Here is a 23020-nt window from a genome sequence, read left to right on the forward strand (position 1 = left end):
GGTTTAGACTGCGGCAGTTACGGTCCTGTGCAAGTGGTGCCATATTTCAGCACCCCCTGTCTGTTCTACATCACATCGTTTCTGGTGTATCGCATTATGTGTCTTGAGCAAATAAAAATTTATAAATGCCTACGATTATTCGAATTTTATACGATTACTAGTGCCAGTTCCGAGAGACATATATATCATTGGGTCCGATGACCGTGTTCCGTTCCGTTGTCCTCGGCGGGGTTTTCAAAGCGTCACAGGGTCACAGGTCAGCAATCTTTGTTTTCTTTGTTTATATAGCTCAGTGTTTTCCACCCGGATCTGGGATTTTCGAGCATCTCCTAAGATTCTGGGTTTTTCTCCTTGAAATCTGTTTTTGTTTCATCATGTTCGTCAGATCATTTTCCGTTCCGAAATGACTTATTCAATTAGTAAGATCAAAATGTTGAATGCACGACTGCACGTGCAAGTCGTGCACGGAAACATGTGTTCGTCATTGCAATAATGGGTTTCTCACTGTTGCGGCAGGGAGGAAGGTTGGTTCGATTGGTTTGAAATAAGGACAAATATGTTAGAAATGAGGTGAGTCTCATGTCAGAAATGAGGATAGTCATGTCAGAAATGAGGATAGTCATGTCAGAAATAAGGATAGTCGCTATATTCACTATAAAGTCAGTTACAGTACCAGGCACGACTTTCTAGTGCTGCTAACCCAGTCCGAACACATCCCAGACATGATGTCCAAACACGCCCCAGACACGATGTCCGGGTATCAACACAGGCCGAACACGCCCAAGACACCATGTCCGAATGGCAACACAGGCCGAAAACACCCCAGACATGATGTCTGAACACGCCCCAGATACGATGTCCGGGTATCAACACGGGCCGAACACGCCCAAAAGACACCATGTCCGAATGGCAACACGGACCGAACACGCCCCAGACACGATGTCCGAGTGTCAACTCAGATCCGAAAACAACCCAGACACCATGCTTGAATGGCCGAACATGCCCCAGACACGATGTCCGATTGGCAGCACAGGCCGAACACACCACAGACATGATGTCCAAACACGCCCCAGATACGATGTCCGGGTATCAACACAGGCCGAACACGCCCTAGACATCATGTGTGAATGGCAGTACAGGCCGAACACCCCCCCCCCAGACATGATGTCCGAACACGCCCCAGATACGTTGTCCGGGTATCAACCGGCCGAACACACCCAAGACACCATGTCCGAATGGCAGCACAGGCCGAACACACCCCAGACATAATGTGTGAATGGCATCATAGGCCGACCACATCCCAGACATGATGTCCAAAGTCGCCGCAGACACAATGTCCGAACACAGCCGAGACACCATGTTTGAATGGCAGTACAGGCCGAACACCCCCCCCCCAGACATGATGTCCGAACACGCCCCAGATACGTTGTCCGGGTATCAACACGGCCGAACACACCCAAGACACCATGTCCGAATGGCAGCACAGGCCGAACACACCCCAGACATAATGTGTGAATGGCATTAGGCCGACCACATCCCAGACATGATGTCCGAAGTCGCCGCAGACACAATGTCCGAACACAGCCGAGACACCATGTTTGAATGGCCGAACATGCCCCAGACACGATGTCCGATTGGCAGCACAGGCCGAACACACCCCAGACATGATGTCCAAACACGCTCCAGATACGATGATCGGGTATCAACACAGGCCGAACACGCCCAAGACACCATGTCCGAATGGCAACACAGGCCGATAACACCCCAGACATGATGTCCGAATACGCCCCGGATACGAAGTCCGGGTATCAACACGGGCCGAACACGCCCAAGACACCATGTCCGAATGGCAACACAGGCCGAACACACCCCAGACACGATGTCCGAGTGTCAACTCAGATCCGAAAACAACCCAGACACCATGCTTGAATGGCCGAGCATGCCCCAGACACGATGTCCGATTGGCAGCACAGGCCGAACACAACCCATACATGGTGTCGGAACGCCCCAGACACGATGTGCTATTGGCAACACAGTCCCAACACCCCCCAGACACGATGTTAATAAGGTTGGTCGTGTTTGAAATAAGGTCAGTCTAGTGTTTGAAATAAGGATAGTCATGTTAGAAATAAGGATAGCCATGTTTGATATAGGGATAGTCATGTTTGAAATAAGGATAGTCTCATGTCAGAAATGAGGATAGTCATGTCAGAAATAAGGATAGTCGCTATATTCACTATAAAGTCAGTTACAGTACCAGGCACGACTTTCTAGTGCTAACCCAGTCCGAACACATCCCACACATGATGTCCGAACACGCGCCAGATACGATGTCCGGGTATCAACACGGCCGAACACACCCAAGACACCATGTCCGAATGGCAGCACAGGCCGAACACACCCCAGACATAATGTGTGAATGGCATTAGGCCGACCACATCCCAGACATGATGTCCGAAGTCGCCGCAGACACAATGTCCGAACACAGCCGAGACACCATGTTTGAATGGCCGAACATGCCCCAGACACGATGTCCGATTGGCAGCACAGGCCGAACACACCCCAGACATGATGTCCAAACACGCTCCAGATACGATGATCGGGTATCAACACAGGCCGAACACGCCCAAGACACCATGTCCGAATGGCAACACAGGCCGATAACACCCCAGACATGATGTCCGAATACGCCCCAGATACGATGTCCGGGTATCAATACAGGCCGAACACGCCCGAGACACCATGTCCGAATGGCATCACAGGCCGAACACACCCCAGACATGATGTCCAAGCACGCCCCAGGCACGATGTCCAAGTATCAATACAGGCCGAACACACCCAAGACAACATGTCCGAATGGCAACACGGACCGAACAGGCCCCAGACACGATGTCCGAGTATCAACACAGGCCGAATACGCTTAAGACACGATGTCCGAATGAATAATTGACCAGGATAATGGAATTTTATCGAGCGATCATTCGGAACAATGCCGATTTCCAGATTTCAGACTTGGACGGCTATATTTATTGGTGGTTCCGTTGACCTGCCAGCTTTAAAATTGTATTTGCGAAATAGCTTTCGATCAAGATCGGTATTGGTAAATTGTAGTTTCATTCAAAGTTAATTTATGAGTTCGGCCGATACTAATGTCCCTTGCATTTATTGCGGGTCGCCTGTGTTTGCCGCTGGGTTTATTTGACAAGGACAGGAATATTTGGGGCTCACACATATAAATATCGAAGACTCCTGGTTACACGTCTATAATTTCAAATGCCGATGCGAAGTTGGATGTTGGACGCACTGGCGTAGCCAGGGGGGACGAAAGGGGCGGTTGCCCCCCCCCCAAATTTATTGAAAATTTTCGTAAAATCAATAGATATTAGAGTATTTTGGGGCAAAAGTATGCAACCTAAAATTTTTCTTCGCGCTTGGCGCGATTTGGTGTCCGTTCATGTCTTGATTTTGTTATCGGTGTCACGAATCTAAGAATCGTATGCGTCTAAGAATCGTATGTATAAAGGGTAGTGATGAAATTGCCTATGGCAGGATGTACGGTTCTGCGAGATGTTCCCACGGGAGAGCTCCCCTAAAGCCATAATCCCCCCCCCCCAATTGGGGGTTTCGGTGTGGCAGTTACAGCCCTCGTAGATCATAGGCTAGAAGTCCTGAATATTATTCTGATCGCCCGCTGCTCCATTCGCATCGCGAAACACGATGATCAGATCCCGGCATCCACTGTGTAATTGGGACTTTAGTTCCACTGTTGTGTGGAATAATGATCATTCTGGACCAGCTTCGAACAATACATTGGTGAATGGGGTACTATACAGCAAAGTATCTGCGATTTCAGCTTTAATCCAATGATAAAATCAATTCATACGACTCTTACACAAATATCAGTGCATGGTCGCGGTGCTGTATCATTTCTGACTCAAAAGGTCCCCGTAATGTAGAGAAACCTGAATCGTGATTTAATAATACAAATAAAATACAACAAATTCAAAAGTCCGCGTTTACAGTTGAATCTCTGGAATTCATCAATCCTCACAACGCATACATACGGTTAACGATATATTACGACTCAAGTAAATGGAGCATAGAAATAAGTGAACTTGTATCGTCGTTACCGCGACTGTTTTAGCAGCGGTTCATAAGTGCATTGAACCAACCAATCATCATCGTCAATTTCATTGTTCGCGATCAAAGTGTTGCTCTACTTATTCTTGCTAGCTTGGTAACAATATGTTCAAGTGAAAAGCAAAGCCGGTGGCCCGCGAGCATTTCGAATGTTTGAATCCGGCCCGCGACGTAATTTTGAGTTTGACAGCCCTGGTTTACAACGCAGGATAGTTGTGGCCAGATAGTTATTGTTTTTAGTTGCTTGCTGATGCTGTATAGTAAAGCGATGCAGTGAAGGAATATGAAATTGCTATAGTTGTTGAAATTTACGGACGGGTGATCAGAATAGAACCCCGAGGAAGTATCTGGCAGATGTTCAGTACGTTATCGCAAAGTATTCGAAGAAAGAGTGCGACTGTGATTCCGATTTTTGAAGACACAACTGTCCAGCATTTTGGCATATTAATATTAAATGATGAAGATTATGCTTTTGGAGATGCTGACTATCCACTGAGGACTTACTTATTCACGCCACTATTATGGCCAAGAACATTGACCGAAAAATGTCACTATTGTTTTCATACATAATGTTACCCTTTCTGGCATAGAGCACAGTGCTTTGGGTGTTGAAAAAATATCTCGCGCATTGCCTATATTCAAGGAAGAACCTCAGAATATAATTGTGACAATAGCCTGCCTCTGCCTTCACAATCTATCAATTCAGACGAGGAAGATGGAGCTGAATTTGATGAAATACTTCAAATGGAAGCGTTGAACGCACTCGCATGGTGTCGACTCCTACAGACTACACCAGTGGTTCCCAACCTTTTTTGGCTCATCGCCCCCTTTTCAAACTCCACGCCGATCATCGCCCCCCAAATATGGGGAACCGAAGAATGGGCATACAGACTGAAATCACCGGCGAGTTGACTAAGAAAAAAGGTCAACTTTTCGGCTCGACCGCGAAATTTCACTTTCCCAGCTAAATTTTGGTGAGCTGAGTAACAAAAAAGGTGATTTCTCCTACTTGATTCCAAAAGGACCATAACAGCACTTCGTCAGCCCCCAATACGTTGGTCTTGACCCCCCCTCCATAGGGCGATAAAGCAAACTTCTGCACCCCTCATACCCAACTCCCCCGATACCTCTTCACCGCTACTTCTCAGCACAAATTGTTGGACTCATTAGTTAGTCGGCTTAATTCGTGCGAAGCGCGAAAAATTTCCATCGGTATGATTGAATCGGTCAATATGATCGGGAATTGCATATATATTTCTATCAATTTCTTATCCTCTCTCTGCTCATGTATTCAGATTTACCGGTAAAGCTGAGTTAGGTGTCTTGGAAAATGTAGGGCCCGTAAATAATAATTTAACATATTCGGGCGAACCCGTGGGTATAATGACTTCGTTACCTAATGACATTTTGTGGCCTGTCTGCTATGCCAAAAGATATTCAAATCGCCCATACGTACTAAACTAAAAGATTCACACGAGTTGAAATTGGTATGCCTGCGCAGGCAATTAATTTTTCTCTGCGAGATGCCATAATTTTGTGGGGTTCTGATTGCCAGGACAGGAACATTTGGCGCCAGCCATTTAGGCGCATATATACAATTAAATATATATGTCTATCGTATATATATCGAAGTCGGTCAGCATAAAGGCAGGCCTTTTCCCTAAGGTTTTCGCGTTCTGGCCCACTTCTCGGAGTCGCATGTTACATGGCCTGAGACTATACATATCTCTTGGTGCGACATGGTGTGACTGATGCCGAGATGCCCATTTATATAACTCATGCATATTATTTCTTGGAGGAAGGGTATCCAATAAGTAAGAAATATGAGACCAAGAAAAGGCGCGCAGCGCGGAATTTTTTTGAAAAAGTTGCCTAAATTTCCACAATAATTATTGTTAATTCACGAAAGAATTGTGGGCCTCCTTCGATCTCGGGCCCCCATCCCAATTGGGGTTTGGGTGTGGCAGTTACGGTCATGGACGCCAATATAGCCATTTCAACGCGCCATCGCCCCCTATCGCCCCCTTCGTCCGTTTTCGCCCCCCTATCGCCCCCTTGGCTATTTTCGCCCCCCTGGACCGACAAATCGCCCCCCGGGGGGCGATATCGCCCACGTTGGGAACCACTGGACTACACAAATATTTGCATGACAACGCATGATCTTGAGATTTCTCCTAGCTAGCATTCATGAATATTCTTGTTTGCAATACATTTGATTACATTCCAAAACATACTTGTGCTTTATTGCTTGCGACACGTCAAAATGAGGTAAAATGTGCATTATGGCTGTATTAAGTAAGTTCAACCTTATAAATTTGCGACACGAGATAGCGAAGTTATTGGGGCGTGTTCGGCCTATGATGCCATTCAGACATTATATCTGGGGCGTGTCGGCCTGAGTTGACACTCAGACATCGTGTCTGCGGCGAGTTCGGACATCATGTCTGGGGTGTGTTCGGCCTGTGCTGCCAATCGGACATCGTGTCTGGGGCATGTTCGGCCATTCAAACATGGTGTCTCGGCTGTGTTCGGACATTGTGTCTGCGGCGACTTCGGACATCATGTCTGGGATGTGGTCGGCCTATGATGCCATTCACACATTATGTCTGGGGTGTGTTCGGCCTGTGATGCCATTCGGACATGATGTCTCGGGCGTGTTCGGCCTGTATTGATACCCGGACATCGTATCTGGGGCGTGTTCGGACATCATGTCTGGGATGTGTTCGGACTGGGTTAGCAGCACTAGAAAGTCGTGCCTGGTACTGTAACTGACTTTATAGTGAATATAGCGACTATCCTTATTTCTGACATGACTATCCTCATTTCTGACATGACTATCCTCATTCCAAACATGAGACTATCCTTATTTCAAACATGACTATCCCTATATCAAACATGGCTATCCTTATTTCTAACATGACTATCCTTATTTCAAACACTAGACTGACCTTATTTCAAACACGACCAACCTTATTACCATCGTGTCTGGGGGGTGTTGGGACTGTGTTGCCAATAGCACATCGTGTCTGGGGCGTTCCGACACCATGTATGGGTTGTGTTCGGCCTGTGCTGCCAATCGGACATCGTGTCTGGGGCATGCTCGGCCATTCAAGCATGGTGTCTGGGTTGTTTTCGGATCTGAGTTGACGTTGACACTCGGACATCGTGTCTCGGGCGTGTTCGGTCCGTGTTGCCATTCGGACATGGTGTCTTGGGCGTGTTCGGCCTGTGTTGATACTTGGACATCGTGTCTGGGGTGTGTTCGGCCTGTGTTGCCATTCGGACATGGTGTCTTGGGCGTGTTCGGCCCGTGTTGATACCCGGACTTCGTATCTGGGGCGTATTTGGACATCATGTCTGGGGTGTTATCGGCCTGTGTTGCCATTCGGACATGGTGTCTTGGGCGTGTTCGGCCTGTGTTGATACCCGGGCATCGTATCTGGGGCGTGTTCGGACATCATGTCTGGGGGGGGGGGGGTGTTCGGCCTGTACTGCCATTCACACATGATGTCTAGGGCGTGTTCGGCCTGTGTTGATACCCGGACATCGTATCTGGGGCGTGTTTGGACATCATGTCTGTGGTGTGTTCGGTCTGTGCTGCCAATCGGACATCGTGTCTGGGACATGTTCGGCCATTCAAGCATGGTGTCTGGGTTGTTTTCGGATCTGAGTTGACACTCGGACATCGTGTCTGGGGCGTGTTCGGTCCGTGTTGCCATTCGGACATGGTGTCTTTTGGGCGTGTTCGGCCCGTGTTGATACCCGGACATCGTATCTGGGGCGTGTTCAGACATCATGTCTGGGGTGTTTTCGGCCTGTGTTGCCATTCGGACATGGTGTCTTGGGCGTGTTCGGCCTGTGTTGATACCCGGACATCGTGTCTGGGGCGTGTTTGGACATCATGTCTGTGTTGTGTTCGGCCTGTGCTGCCAATCGGACATCGTGTCTGGGACATGTTCGGCCATTCAAGCATGGTGTCTGGGTTGTTTTCGGATCTGAGTTGACACTCGGACATCGTGTCTGGGGCGTGTTCGGTCCGTGTTGCCATTCGGACATGGTGTCTTTTGGGCGTGTTCGGCCCGTGTTGATACCCGGACATCGTATCTGGGGCGTGTTCAGACATCATGTCTGGGGTGTTTTCGGCCTGTGTTGCCATTCGGACATGGTGTCTTGGGCGTGTTCGGCCTGTGTTGATACCCGGACATCGTGTCTGGGGCGTGTTTGGACATCATGTCTGGGATGTGTTCGGACTGGGTTAGCAGCACTAGAAAGTCGTGCCTGGTACTGTAACTGACTTTATAGTGAATATAGCGACTATCCTTATTTCTGACATGACTATCCTCATTTCTGACATGACTATCCTCATTTCTGACATGAGACTCACCTCATTTCTAACATATTTGTCCTTATTTCAAACCAATCGAACCAACCCTGTAGTGGCCCTGTGGATATACGAAGTTCACGCAGATCACGCAGGTATCACTCTCCCATGTTGATCTGGTGCTCAGGTATCAAATCTGGAGTGTTTTCGGGGTGTGTTCAAGTTTGTTTAGTAATCAGGTATCGCGCAGGTGAACCTCCAACACTTACGTATCGAAATTCTGAAGTCGACCTTGGACGGACTCAAACCCGCACCCATTGGTATTGAATCCGCAGTTATACCACTGCGCTGTCTCGCCCCACAATTATATTGGTGAACAGCAAATAAATTATATAGTAGCTAATTATTCCACTACATAAATATTGTTATCAACTAATCTGAGAACAGCTGTGCAAACTCCATATTATCTGTCCGAAAAAAGTAGCATCTTTGTGACGTACATCCAAAGTAGACCATGAATTGACTATGACGACATTGAGGTGTTATTTCGTTAATTAATGGACAAGCGTTTAACTTGATGTATTTGGAAATTGAGATACGAAATCCCGTTCTTCACATTAGCTTCCTTTTCGCTCCTTCATCAAGGATCACAGATGAACTTTCGCCGATCGGGATCTGCGTTCCAAATGTGTGAAGCAACCACTACCGGTAAAAATCGGCGCCAAATAAACTCAAGACATGATACCTAGCGTGAACACACCGCAGACACACCCAAACATAATACCTGAGTGACACCTTCGTGATACCTGATTATTAGACAAACTTGAACACACCCCAAATACACTCCAGACATGATACCTGAGATACCCAGACCAGATGCAGAGTGATGCCTGCGTGATACCTGTGTGATACCTGCATGAACTGCGTATATCCACAGGGCCGCGGCAGGTTGCCAGTTGTTTACCTCACTGCAGTAAACGACCATGGTTGTAGTGTAGGGCTACCATATTTTGGAATCGGAAAGGGGGACACTTTCAAAATGCATAACAGTCAGTTCACCGAAATTGGAAACAGTTGATTGTTGTTTTGACTAAAAAAAGGTCATCACTCAGATTGGACTCTCGAATGCTGATCCCCTCTCCCACAGCCCTAATATACCCCTTTCCCCAACCCTAATCTTGGGAATCCCTACCCAACTTTGACCCTAACCCACCTCCAATCCCCCTAACTCCCAACCTTAATACCCCGCCTCTCTCAACCCTAATCTTGGGATACCCTAACCCCAACTTTGGCCCTAACCCACCTCCAATCCCCAACCCTAATATCCCCCTTCCCCAACCCTGATCTTGGGATACCCTAACCCACCTCAAATCCCCCTTTACCCCAACCCAAATATCCCCCTTCGCTAACATCCCCCAACCCTAATCTTGGGATACTTTACCCTAACCCACTTCCCATCTCCCTTTCCCCCAACCCTAATATCAGTCTCTCCGAAATCACAAAACTATTTATTTTGACGTTTATAAATTTTTGTTCGTGTTATGTTAAACATTCATTGGTGATCATGGTGAACACTTTTCGATCTCTGACTGCCATCGAAGAAGTGCCACCGATTTTCGGTTTACCCTTTCCATTAGCCTATAGTTGTAGAAGATGGAAAGGAGGATGAATTGGCCAAAAAATAAGGAAAACATTGAGGCGTTGTCGGAGAGAGAGAGAGAGAGATATGATATTCTTTTTCGCCTGCACCATCAAGATGCTTAGACGACGGAGTTGCAATACGGCCCCATGAGGTCATCTAGTCTGCGCCCCCGTTTTTTTTTCTCCTCCATGCTATCCGTGATTGCTGAGCGCCTAGCAGGATAGCTGCGGATACCAATTTTCGAGTCTTTGGTATGACCCGGCCAGGGAACGAACCCACGACCTACCGCTCGAGAAGCCGGACGCATAACCTATCTCGCTCGCTTGAGAAGATTTGTCTTTATTATATTTCATATAAAAAACTGCATTTGGTAATGGACGGTTCACAAAATTTGTTGCTCTTTGATAGATTATTTTAAGCTGCACAATGGTATGCCTTTTAAATCTGTTGTTTCGTTCTTTTGCGTCTAGTTTTTTTAGTGTGCCTTTGGCTTTGGAGTTGCTGTAACCTTCAGTTGCCTACAATGCATAATTCTGTCAACATCATGGCCTAATCTTCCCGATATCTGCTTTTATAGGTTTTGGTAGATCATGCATGCTGGTGAAGATTGGAAACCTGTAGGTTTGCGCCAACAAATCAAAATTGGTTCAATAATGAGTAAAGGATCATCCTGTGTTTATGAAGGGAAATTTGAGAACATTCCGGTTGCTGTAAAAGGCATGCTTTGTGATGAGGAAACTATTGAGATTTATAAGGATATTGTGGGAAAATTTAGACATCCCAACATAATTCAAATATTGTGTAGAGATTGGAATGAAACAACGCTCTTCATTGCAATGGAGCTTTGTCAGTATAACATGAGGCAGTATGTGGATGAAGCCGATGTCAACAAGAAAATAGGTTTGACACGTGTACAAGTTCTCCAACAAATAACAGAAGGACTAAATTATCTTCATGATGGTAAAACTCAGTATACCATTCATCGAGATTTGAAACCTTCTAATATACTGTTCAAATATGTCGATCGGGAACGCAAATGGATGGTAAAGATATCAGACTTTGGAATTAGCAAAGATGTGAAGTATGGCATTACGTCCACAAGTGCTGATATGGTGGGCTCATCAGGATTTATAGCCCCCGAATTGATACCGCTGCCTGATGGATCACCAGGACCTGGGAAAATTCGAAAAGCAATCGATATATTTTCTCTTGGAGTTATTTTCTACATAGTTTTGAGCTGTAAAGGATCTCATCCATTTAGTAACGACGTGACTGATGTCAATAGTAAAGTGCGTGACTGTGTTCCTAACTTGTCTGGTCTACATGATCAATTTAAAGCAGCTGAGAAGCTTATTTTGTCAATGCTGACAAAAGACTACGCAGTAAGGCCAGACATTTCTAGGGTAAGAAGTCACTTAATCTTCTGGAATGATGGAAAAAAGCTCGATTTTATATGTGATGTGTCTGAATTGTTGGAAGACAGACAAAAACAAAAATCCTTATTAAAAACCCTTGAAGAACGCAAGACCGAAGTTTTTTGCGATAACTGGAAGCATGCAATAATTGAAGGTAAACCGGCAGTAAAAGAAGCTCTTGAAAGAAGGGGTGAAAAGGATATCAAGTCGTTACAGGCTCTGATACGTCAAATTAGGAATTGGAGGGGACATTTTGCACGTGGCAGAGAGGAGTTTCGTGATCAGATAGGGGATCCACCGTCAAAATTTCTGGCATTTTTCAGTAACCGATTTCCTAAACTTATATCATTTTTGTACGAATTTATGCGAAGTTTTGACGATGCAAGATTTCAAAAGCTGTACTATGGATGCAGTGCAAAGGAAGTGAGTACCAATGAAATACCGAGCACTAGCGCTGCAATAGGAATGAATGACATCGTAAACCAATCAGATATTGTTGATGGACAAATTCCCGATGTTGGTCTCAATATTGAATTCACTTATGAGAGTCTTCCAACAAATCTGGCACTACAAGCAATCAATGGTAAGAATTCACTAATTATTACTACCTCGGACTCTGAAACGGCAGATTTATGTTGGAAGATAATTATAAGTCATTTACAACAGCCTGAATCCAGATCGATTATATCATTGGTACTTGATGATGCCACAGCTCGAAAACAATCTCGGATTTTGCGGCAACAGCTGTGTAAAGAAATAAAGCCTGTCTATGATATAGTATCATTGACAAATGATTTTGTCTCAGATTTGCCAATCGGTCTTGTGATAAAGAAGATGAAGGTTGTTGTACTAACTCCTGAAATACTTGTACATGCATTGACCAAGGAGAGCCCATATTTGTCTTTCCATGATATATCAATGATGGTTTTTGATGAATGCTATAACACAATGGATGAAATGATTCAACATTCATATAAATCCATACTGGATGCAATGCTCAGATTTCTAATCACAAATCCGCTGTCTCAGTCAATCCAGCTTGTAGGATTTACAAGTTGTCGTGATTTAGGTAGTAGCACGGTTGAGATGACTACAGCTAATTTGTTGGAACTCATGGCTTCGCTCAATGCTACCTCCGTTTCTACTCATCCTAGCCTGTCATTACCTGAAATGATCACTGAAAACAATTTGACTATAGTTGATAGTGTCACAGATGAACTAACCACCAAATTACTTGAAACCATACATGTGTTAGAGACGAAATTGAAAGAAAGAGGTATTTTTGGTCAAAGTAATTCGCAGGTTCAACCACCTCCTGATCAGACAGCATTGGTAAAATATAAAGGATGGATATATGACGTAGCCAACTCTGAGGCCACATGCGGGTCAATGACAGACGAGGTCACCACAATTGTACGTTCATTGGAAATTTCTCACGACTTGCTCAACTTGAAAAACGTAATTCCCATACCATTGCAAATCTTAGAAAAAATTAATGAATTTGCACCTGACGTGTGTGTGGCATTGAAGCAAATTTCACGCACAGAAGTTGTATTAATGAAAAAACTCTATGAAATCTTGGACATGCAATTCACTAATGATAATTCAAGGGATCGGCGCTGCCTTATTATAGTTGAGAATAGTTTGATATGTCGGGAAATTTATGATGAATTACAGAAAAACTGGGTACTATCCGAATCCAACCGGCATGTTGCAAAACTTGGGCGACAGAACACTAATTCATATTTTTTAAATACTGACGATGACGAACACGAAGCAAAGTTTAGGATTGACATTGCCGTCAATCCGGAAGAAGGCTTGAATGTGTCTCATTACGATCTTATCGTACTGTACGAGGTTACTGGGACTATCGCTGTGTATGGATGGCAGAGAGGGGTTAAGCATGCTCAAATTAAATATCTTCTTTCACGTGAACCTAATTTGAAAACAAGACATCTATGCGAATTCTTGGCAAAATTTGCAATCCGCGACTTGACTAATCTTTCGACGCAATCACGCATCTCAAGAGTTGAAGATATTCGCACCAAACAACGCAGAAAAATGATGAACCAAATCAGCAAAGAATTGTTGCACCAAAATGTAGCAACAGGATGGAAGATCTTGTGTCGCTTGTGCCATGGATATCTTACACAAGCATGCAAGATTCACCGTATAAATAATGTTAGGCACGTGGTCGATGAGAATTTCGGGAACATTGTATGTTGTGTTTCAAGATCAGCCAATCAAATTGAAAGTGAACTTCTCTGCACTGAAGATTGTCGTAATTGCATAGGGTCCAAGAAAAAAATCAGAGATAACTTCTACTTCATTCTTGATCTCGATGAAGTCATTTTTCAAAATGATGACGGCAAAATGCTGAGCTTTCGACAATGGGATGAATGTCAATATCCTGGAAGTCGCGAAAATGTTTCTGATCAAATGCAAGCTGATGTTTGCAATGAAGAAATAGCTGAACTCTTGACAGCATTCAGGCATTCACTGGAGCAAGAGGTTGATCCCGCTCCGGCGTCAGAGGTTTTATCAGATATTCTCATACAATTAGCCGATCAAACATCAATTTACCAGAATTATCGACACATCTACAATGCTGTGCTTGCTGGTGTTAGAGAGCTTGCGATACATTTATTTGAATTTCTGTAGCCGGATTAATCCGTTTTTACTATGCCAATGCCAGTACCAAGACTGAAGTTAATTTGATACTTGGAAGGCGTTCACCATTAGAAAACATTCAAACTGGCGGAGTGCCAAGTCGATTTCTCGTCGCTGGACACTATCCAAAATTTCTCATTATACTATGACGGAGAGGCATGACTGACGCGTTTGCTCAAAACTACACGCCCTTGTCGAGGGTTAAGAATTTTAAACGATGCTACCTATTTCATGAATTCTTATTGTTCTTCACAGATCAAGCAGTACCAAAGTTCGTAATTTTTGTCTGCTTATGACCCAGGGTTGTAATGACTCGAGTCATGACTCGACTCGAGTCAGACTCGAGTCACGATTTTCGGATGACTCGACTCGACTCGAGTCATTTTCTCAAAATACGGAAATGACTCGACTCGACTCGAGTCAATCTGTGTATTGACTCGACTTGTACTCGAGTCATTGCGCATGACTCGAAGCAAGTCATTGACTCGAGATTCAGACGGCCAAGACCGACATTTCATTGTAATTTCGAAGCCAACACACTATTGGGATTTCGTTTGTTGGTACTGGTGCTTGAAAATGCGACCAGAAACTGCTAAAAGTGAGGAAAATTGATATATTATAAATGCGAACCATTATCAAACCAAACAGAGTTTAAAAAGTGGGTTTAGGAAGACTTTAACTGGAAACTGAGCAGTCAAAACAATGACTTGGACTCGGACTCGAGTCATTTACCATGACTCGGTCTCGATCCTCTGTTCGCTGACTTGGACTCGGACTTGACCCGGTGGGAATTGAAAATGACTCGACTTGACTCGAGTCAAAAATCTAAAAGTGAGATTGACTTGTGACTCGGAGCCTTGTGACTTGGTTACAACCCTGTTATGACCGCACTTGATTGTGTCCATTGGACTGTCCAAAAAATCCAGTGATTCGCAACACCTGAATCGCGGCTACGTCTTTAAGTTGGTATCTCCCCTGTTATCTGAATGCTGCGGAATGGCCACTAAAACAGTCACTTTTCGTTGGTACGAGCTATATGCGCTGAAACAATCTATGAAACGAGTTCTGGCACCTAGAATGGGCACACTGGGCAGTAGCCTAACAAATAATCTTATTTCGATTTGGATATGAATAGCAATGTTGGTTCCTGTGAGCAATTAAATGTTTAGATTTACTTCCATATTTTTTGATAACTCTTTCATATTCACACGCGTTATAGTTGCCTATTGATACATCTTACGACTCCTCTAGCTCAGTGGTTCCCAATGTGGGCAATATCGCCCCCCCCCCCCAGTGTGCGATTTTAGGAAACAAGGGGGTGAAAATGTTAGGGAGTCCAGTGAGATATATTTAATTAACACAGCCGAAAAATGCGCGTGAAGACGGCTTATTCTGCATATGAAGCAAAACTAGACTAAAATAATGGCCAACTCATCGGAAAGTAGACGCGGAAACCGGTTTTCCGAGCACCTACTCGAAAAAATTACCTTTCTTTTTTAGTCAATTCACCAGCGATCAGATTTTGGTGAATAAATTTCCAGTTGACTTGTCTCGCTTTTCGGATCCGTAATTATGGGGGGCGAAAATTTGTGTCGAGCTTGATAGGGGGGCGATGAGTCGAAAAAGGTTGGGAACCACTGCAGCTTCTTCAGTATTGTACCTGTAACGCCTGCTGAATTGTTTGATATGTTTCACATTGGCCATATTTTATCAATTTCTCGCTTATTTTCGTTGATTGCTGTTCCTATTTTTTCATATGACTACTTACAGTAATGAGTGATTACTAATCACTGACCATGAGTGAAGTACTAATCAGTACTATGACAATAAAATCAGCGACATTGCTTTTCTATAACTTGATACTTCGGCTGTGTTAGAAGTATTGTATTATTGAAATTTAAGCCTTTTTCATATGAACTTTATTATCGTCTGTATTTCCCTTTTATCTACTGCTTATCACGTTTATTTTCTATCTAAAATTATTGTCATGTGGTCAATTTCATTCGCACTTTGCTACTTACCACATCTTAGCGTAGTGTTTTTCAATCAACATATGAATCGAAATCATTTTTTGAGCTCCAGACGAAATTTTGTAATGCCTAAATATATATTTCTCATGTATACAGGCTCAGTTTTCTCTCAATAAGAGATCTTATCCTATGACGATGTGCACAAATTTGATATTCAGGCTTGTTGCAACAGTAACCAGTAATTTGAGACAGGTAAATTCATCAGCAAGAAAATTATTTTGACGATGACGTTGGGGTATGGATAAGAATTCCTGCGTTACTGTTACTGGAATATTGGGGTTAGGAGTAGGCTAATAATATTAGCACAGTATAGGATTTGGAGGCTTTCAATTCAATAGGAAGCGGAAGTAATGATGTAGTACCAGGGTTGTAATGACTCGACTCACGATTTTCTGATGAGTCGAGTCATTGCACATGACTCGAGACTCCGACGGCCAAGACTGATATTTCACTGTCGTTTTGAAGAATAGTAAAGTAACCATGCTAACGGGATTTCGTCTATTGGTACTTGTACTTGAAAATGCGACCAGAAACTGCTAAAGGTGAGCAAAATTATGATTGCGAAGTATTAGATATCACCAAACAGAGTTATAAAAAGTGGGTGTAACATGTACGGTTACCATACGTCCTCTTTTTTGAAAGTGTCCTCGGAAGACCCCCAACTCCTCTTTTTCGAGAATTTTGGTTAAATATAGGGCAAAATTCGACTGAGATACAGTAAATCAGCACTCAAGTAACGCTCCGGCGGCTATTTCGGGGCTGAGCCGAAAAGGGACCTTTTTTTTAGTCGACCGACCACTAAATGCAAAAAGTTTTACCATTGTTTCAGGCAGGGCATGGTATGGTATGGAACGAAATTTCGGTATGGAATATGGAGGAGTGCAAATATGGTATGGAAATTTCCCAAGTATGGTATGGAACGTTTTTTCCATACTTTGCCAGTTTTGCCAGAACCATGGCTATAATCCTACTTTCGGTTTGTCAAATTGATTGCATACCACATAAAATTGCTCACTGTGTATGTTAATCATATCTCAAGTTGTGATTCATGACTCACCCATCCCGGTCGACATCTATTTGAAGACAACAAAGTTTCGCCCCGCGCATATGAATGAAAATAATATTATTGATCAATTATTCCGATTTAAATATCATAAAAATGAATGATATTCGACCGCTGTCGCGTTACAATTGCATTTCGCTTATCGTAACTTCCACTCAGACGTGGTCAAAGTCATCAAGAAAGCTACTCAAGTAGAAGTAGCGACGAAAAAATCTACTCAAGTACGAGCAGAAGTATTTCTTACATAAGCCACCTAAAACTACTTGAAGTAGAAGTAGAATTGAATGACTTTAAATCTACTCAAGTAAGTAACTAGTTGTGAAAACGATCGTAATTCGTTCGCATGGACTGTCAAAAGCTGCAAATGGACCTATGCGAAAGGTGCAGAGAGCTTGGATTCATGTTGATGCATCCCAGGAGGTGTCACTTTTTGACAGAATAAGCAGTCTACTCCCACATCATGGTATGTAAATGATAGTATTGATATGGAAATGCGATACTAATCCTTTGCTTACTCGAACATCCCATTTCGGGAATATCATCGCATGGCGCCCTCCCCCATATTATAAGGCCCCTAGTTCAGTCGAAGAGCAATACGGAGAAGTTGTGTCGGATACGGCTTTAACACTTTGGGCGATTAGTATACGTTAAGTAAGAATATGGCAGACCGTAAAAATGTCATATATTGAATAGCTTTATTTTTGAAAAATATGAGGCATAACTTAGGCTTACCATATTTTGAAAATGCAAAAAGAGGACACTTTTTCAGAAATTTGCAAGATACAAAACCGGAGTAGAATTCTCAAAAACCGGTGAATTTTTCCCATTTTGCGGTCGGTTGACTAAAAAAAAAAAGGTCTTCACTTCCGCTCAGATCTCAAAATAACGTTTTTTACTCTACATTGCCAGGTGGATGACTAGAAAAAAAAAAAAAAGGTCTTCATTTCGCTCAGAGCTGAAATCACCGCTTTTCCTCCGAAATACCCGCCGGAGCTTCACTTCTGCGCTAATTTACGGCATATCACTCGCAATTTCCTCTATATCTGACCTAAATTTTCAAAAAAGAGGACAAAATCTCAAAAAAGAGGACAAAACGGCGTCCTCCGAGGACACTTTCAAAAAAGTCAAAAAAGAGGACAAATCCTCTTAAAAGAGGACGTATGGTAAGCCTAGCATAACTACACTTGCTTTTATACTTCAACATGTATGTTCTCCAGACAAAAGTACTGAAACTATTGAAAGAAAAATACAAATACTAGGCTACTTCTAAAAAGCGGAAAATATATTTCACGTCTTTTGTCCAGAAAGTTTCAACGGTGGTCTGCTAGAACAGGTCTAACGTTAAAAAAGTCAAAGTTCACTTTTCCAGATTAGGTCACGTCGTGGGCTTCTAGATATGATAAGTAATTGCTAGATTGCGAAACGGTAGTTTCAAACGGTATGGGGGCCATACTTACTGTGATGAAATATTTGGTATAGGCGACAATGCGGTGTCAACGGAACCACGCAACCCGGTGTCTAAATTATATTCAGCGATACTTTCCTTCAAAGATATTTTCCACTCCATATCTACTGTGCGCGAAGCGCAACGAAAATTATGGGTAGCCTATTACATGACTTTATGAAAATTAAATGTTAGTGCTACGTGAAATCAGCCCCGAAATTCATTGAGCTATCTTTGTTATTGGGGATAAAACTACTTCTACTTGACAAACTGAAAATAGCGAAAAGTAAATTTACAAAATAATACGAAGTAGAAGTAGAAGTAGCGAAAAAAGGATCTACTTGAGTAAGTACCAGAAGAAGAGGAAAACGACGTAAGTACTTCGAAAAAGTAGAAGTACTTCGTTACTGACCACCTCTGCTTCCACTGCGTAAATAACCAATATATATCTAATATATATAACCAATATATCTAAAATCGTAGATTCTGCATGAGAATATAGAGCATCAATATTCTTATCAATTTGTTGAACTTGGAAATAATTTTCTGCCCTTTGGGAGGATGATCATCACGCAATATCTATTTGACAGAACCATCATTGTAATTCAAAAATATGTAGTTTGTCTTGAAGCGACGTTACGATATGCAGGCCTACAACACGCATTTTTTCTGATATAATGGACAGCGGACACCTTGATGTTGGCTAATGAAGCTAACGAGTGTCACCCACAGATTGACGGAGAAAATAGACATTTGATTAGCTGTCGCAAAGTGATTGCAGTGATGTGAAATTTATTCAAAGATATATCCCAATGCAGGTGTTTCCAACCGATGGGGGATACCCCAATTGTGGGGAATTTAGGGCCTTCTGGTTGGGAATAGACTCACTTGGAAAACAAATTCTGCACATTATTACCTTCGTTTATTGAACGTCTGTATGAAATGCCGATCGTATATATCTCTAATTTCTTCGCTCATTTGCAATTCAGCAATTCGTATTATCAGTGCCTCCAATTAGCGAGAATCGATTGGACAGAGGCACGCGATCTCCCTCATATAGGTTGTTATTCATTCGTATGCGGAATGGTGTGATTGAAATCACCTGATTCGTTAAAATAAAAGTTCATATGTATATGAATATGTACTCACGGGAGATCGTGGAATCGCTAATTGATAGCCTAGCCGGACTTGTTACTGATGAAATGACATACATTTTTTACTGCTCGAGTTATAATAGTGTGGTGTTATGATATGCTTGATTGAACATAGCGATGGGTTCCGTATTGTTTTGATGACAGACAAGCATGTGTCTGCGGGGAATACACTTTGAGTCCGACTTGTAAAGGTATCTGTCTAAGTAGACAGCTAGAAGCTCAGTGATAATACTACAAGTAGCGTGCGACATTGTAGGTCAGGGGTGTCAAACTCAAATTGCGTCGCGGGCCGGATTTAGGCCCTCAAATCGCTCGCGGGTCGGACCAGTCAACTGACTCCAAAATCATGCCCTATCTTTTCACTTGAATACTCTATTATCAAGTATATATAGATCAGAGGTCTCAAACACGCGGCCCGCGAGCCCATTTTCTGCGGCCCGCGACGGTATTTATGATTTCGAAGTATTCGACAATAATTAAGTGTCATACATCATTTTTTTTATTAGAAAACTGGAAATTGGCCCCAAAACTACCCCAGAAGCTTGAAACTACTCGTCAAACTTCACTATTACATCACTTTCAAAAGTTACCACTGAGTGGAGGAGGATCACTGAATACTTCGGGGATTGAACATTTCTATTGCTATGGCACAGTAATCATTATATTCAAGTTGTTTTAGATATGTCCCAGTATTCGAAGGTAAATCTAACGCTGATTTAATTTGGCATAGGTAATGACATGATCAATAGCTGCAACACCAATGGGCACGGGTTCGAGTCCTACTTCCGATACCTCAGTGTTAGAGATTTACCTGGGCTCCTCCTTGCCACCTCATCCGCGTCAGCGGTGTCTTACGAAAGCCCAGAGGTGATCCGTGCTATAAGTCGGCAGTAACGGAAAATAAGAAGAATATCAGCCTGCTTTAAATGACCATAGTAGTCGACAAACATCATGAATAGACCCCAAAACAAACAAACAAACAATAGCCTTGTTATCAAGAGTATGCCCGAAACCCGGATTAGGTCGTACTGCTCCAATGCTCTGATATCAGCAGATCAATATTTCTAAAATCCTAAAATATTCTACCTATAACGTCAAATTTCCGCTAGCTGCAAAATTATAACGCAAAAGCTTTTACGATGTCCTGATGCATTTTTACTTTCGCATGGTGTCTACAGCAGCTATGCTAAGTACAGCAACAATTTATTCAAATATTTTAAAATGTGATTTTTTTCGTGTCAAGCGTGAATTCACAATAGTAAATCACATTTTAAAGATGCGTGTGGTATGTCAGTCTGCAAGGTCCCGTCAAATAAAGCCTACTCGAAAATACATCGAATTCCCCTATCATTGTTGCTTCGGCCCGCGGCGCCATGAACAAGTTAAAACAGTGGCGCAAACGACGATATAAGTTGGCATGTTTCTAATATGATCCCTCTGCTTCAGTCGTAATCCAGCGTTGGCCCTGTGTATGAGGGGAGAGAGTCTTTATTTTCATCCAACCGAAATACATAACAAACAAACAGCAATAATAGTGTTACAGAAAATACGCATGCACAGTATTCGGTGTCAGATAGGAATGATCGATACGACCTGGAGGTCAACTATAGTCTGATCAAGAGATTCAACTAGTCCCGGAACCTTTTGAGTCGGAAGTGACAGCGCAGTGCGAACAAAAATATTTGAATCGTATATTTTGTATGACTAATACCTCCATGGTAACTGCATATAGCGTCGTTTTCGCTTCTTTGAATAACTACGTTTTGGTCCATTTTCCATAAAACTCTGAAATCAGTGTGCACTTTTCCCCTCTCGGAATTGGGTGTCAATGTCACGGGCACGTTCATAATGGTAACTACAGTGAAACCACATCACCGCAGTCGAGTGGTAATAACAGGACCTGTGGACATGCTTGACATTTGCTGTTTCGGGTATTATTTAATTGAAAGCATTTCCTACAAAAAATCTCAACATTTGTTACGACTTACAAGTGTGCTGGATGATATAAGCATGTTTAAATTTATTCCACATTGCTTCGCGGGCCGGATGAAATCGTCTGGCAGGCCGTATGTTTGACACCCCTGGTGTAGGGTATGGTGGCTTATATCTACCATTTGCATGAGTTCGTCAACACAAGGAAGTTTATCTGACCCATGCAATATATTCGGCATTTATCCATGTAAATTGATGCTACCTTGGTACATTTGGAAAAATTTCAAACCCTTCCTATTTTTCTGTCGGCTTACCTCACAGATCCATTTTACGGAGGCGCAACACACGTGTAAGGTTACCAGTTCACTGCTCATTAATTTTATTGCGTGCTGTTCCATTCTGGGGGTCTTAACTTTCACCAACAGCAAGTCACAAACGAAAGTCTTATCAAATTTTATTGAAGGAACAATTTTAAAGTGTATAAAGGTTGGGAACCTATCTTATAATTTGACAATACCTTTTAATCCCGTGCGTATAGGCCACCGTTATACGTTCCTACATCGCTGACGACATATGATAAAAAGCAGTGGTTTTCAGCCTTTTTGACATCGCGGCACACTTTGAAAAGGAAAAATAGTTCGCGGTACACTAGCTCAGTGGTTCTGAACTCTTTTGGCTTACGGCAGAGGCAAACTACCAGAAAGCGCATAGCACCAGAGGTGGTCATGGTTACTGACGAAGTACTTCTACCTTTTCGGAGCACTCAAGTAGGCTTTTCTCCGCTTGAGTTTTATTTCATCTCTGCGGACATCTCTAAAATACATCTACGAATGGTATCATTGGACATGGGAATCGTTTTCGATTCTTCCCAAAAATTTCTTTACGATTTTATTGCAGGCCGGAAGAAGAACTTTCCCCGCTTCCGTGTGAAGTTTTCAATTATCAGCTATTACCTCTGTGACCACGGGGGGGGGGGATAGCGTATAGTGGTAACGATAAGCGCCTACTAAGCCGGTGGACCGGGCTCGATTCCCATCGGAGGTTCATCTGGGCTCCTCTTCCCCCGCTGTCGCCTTGAGCTTAATTGACAATATAGCCTGCCAACTACAGCATTGTCGATCTAATTAACCGTCGTCCAATCACGATCGTCACTAACAAATACAGAAGCGTAGAGGTGTATTATACATGGATGCCAAACGCATTTCCACG

At 43.2% G+C, this 23020-nt stretch overlaps 1 protein-coding gene across 1 annotated transcript; it reads left to right on the top strand.

Moving 5' to 3' along the window:
* Positions 1–168: 168 nt before the first annotated feature.
* Positions 169–14907, top strand: LOC145442731 (uncharacterized). The gene is made up of 2 exons (XM_080320715.1): positions 169–256; positions 10909–14907. Exons 1-2 carry the CDS (start codon positions 198–200, stop codon positions 14177–14179), a joined length of 3330 nt encoding a protein of 1109 aa, XP_080176841.1. The 5' UTR covers positions 169–197; the 3' UTR covers positions 14180–14907.
* Positions 14908–23020: the final 8113 nt, after the last annotated feature.

This window comes from Botryllus schlosseri, chromosome 7 (genome assembly GCF_051294905.1).
Source record: "Botryllus schlosseri isolate E-star chromosome 7, Bs_hap1, whole genome shotgun sequence".
Taxonomy (NCBI): domain Eukaryota; kingdom Metazoa; phylum Chordata; class Ascidiacea; order Stolidobranchia; family Styelidae; genus Botryllus; species Botryllus schlosseri.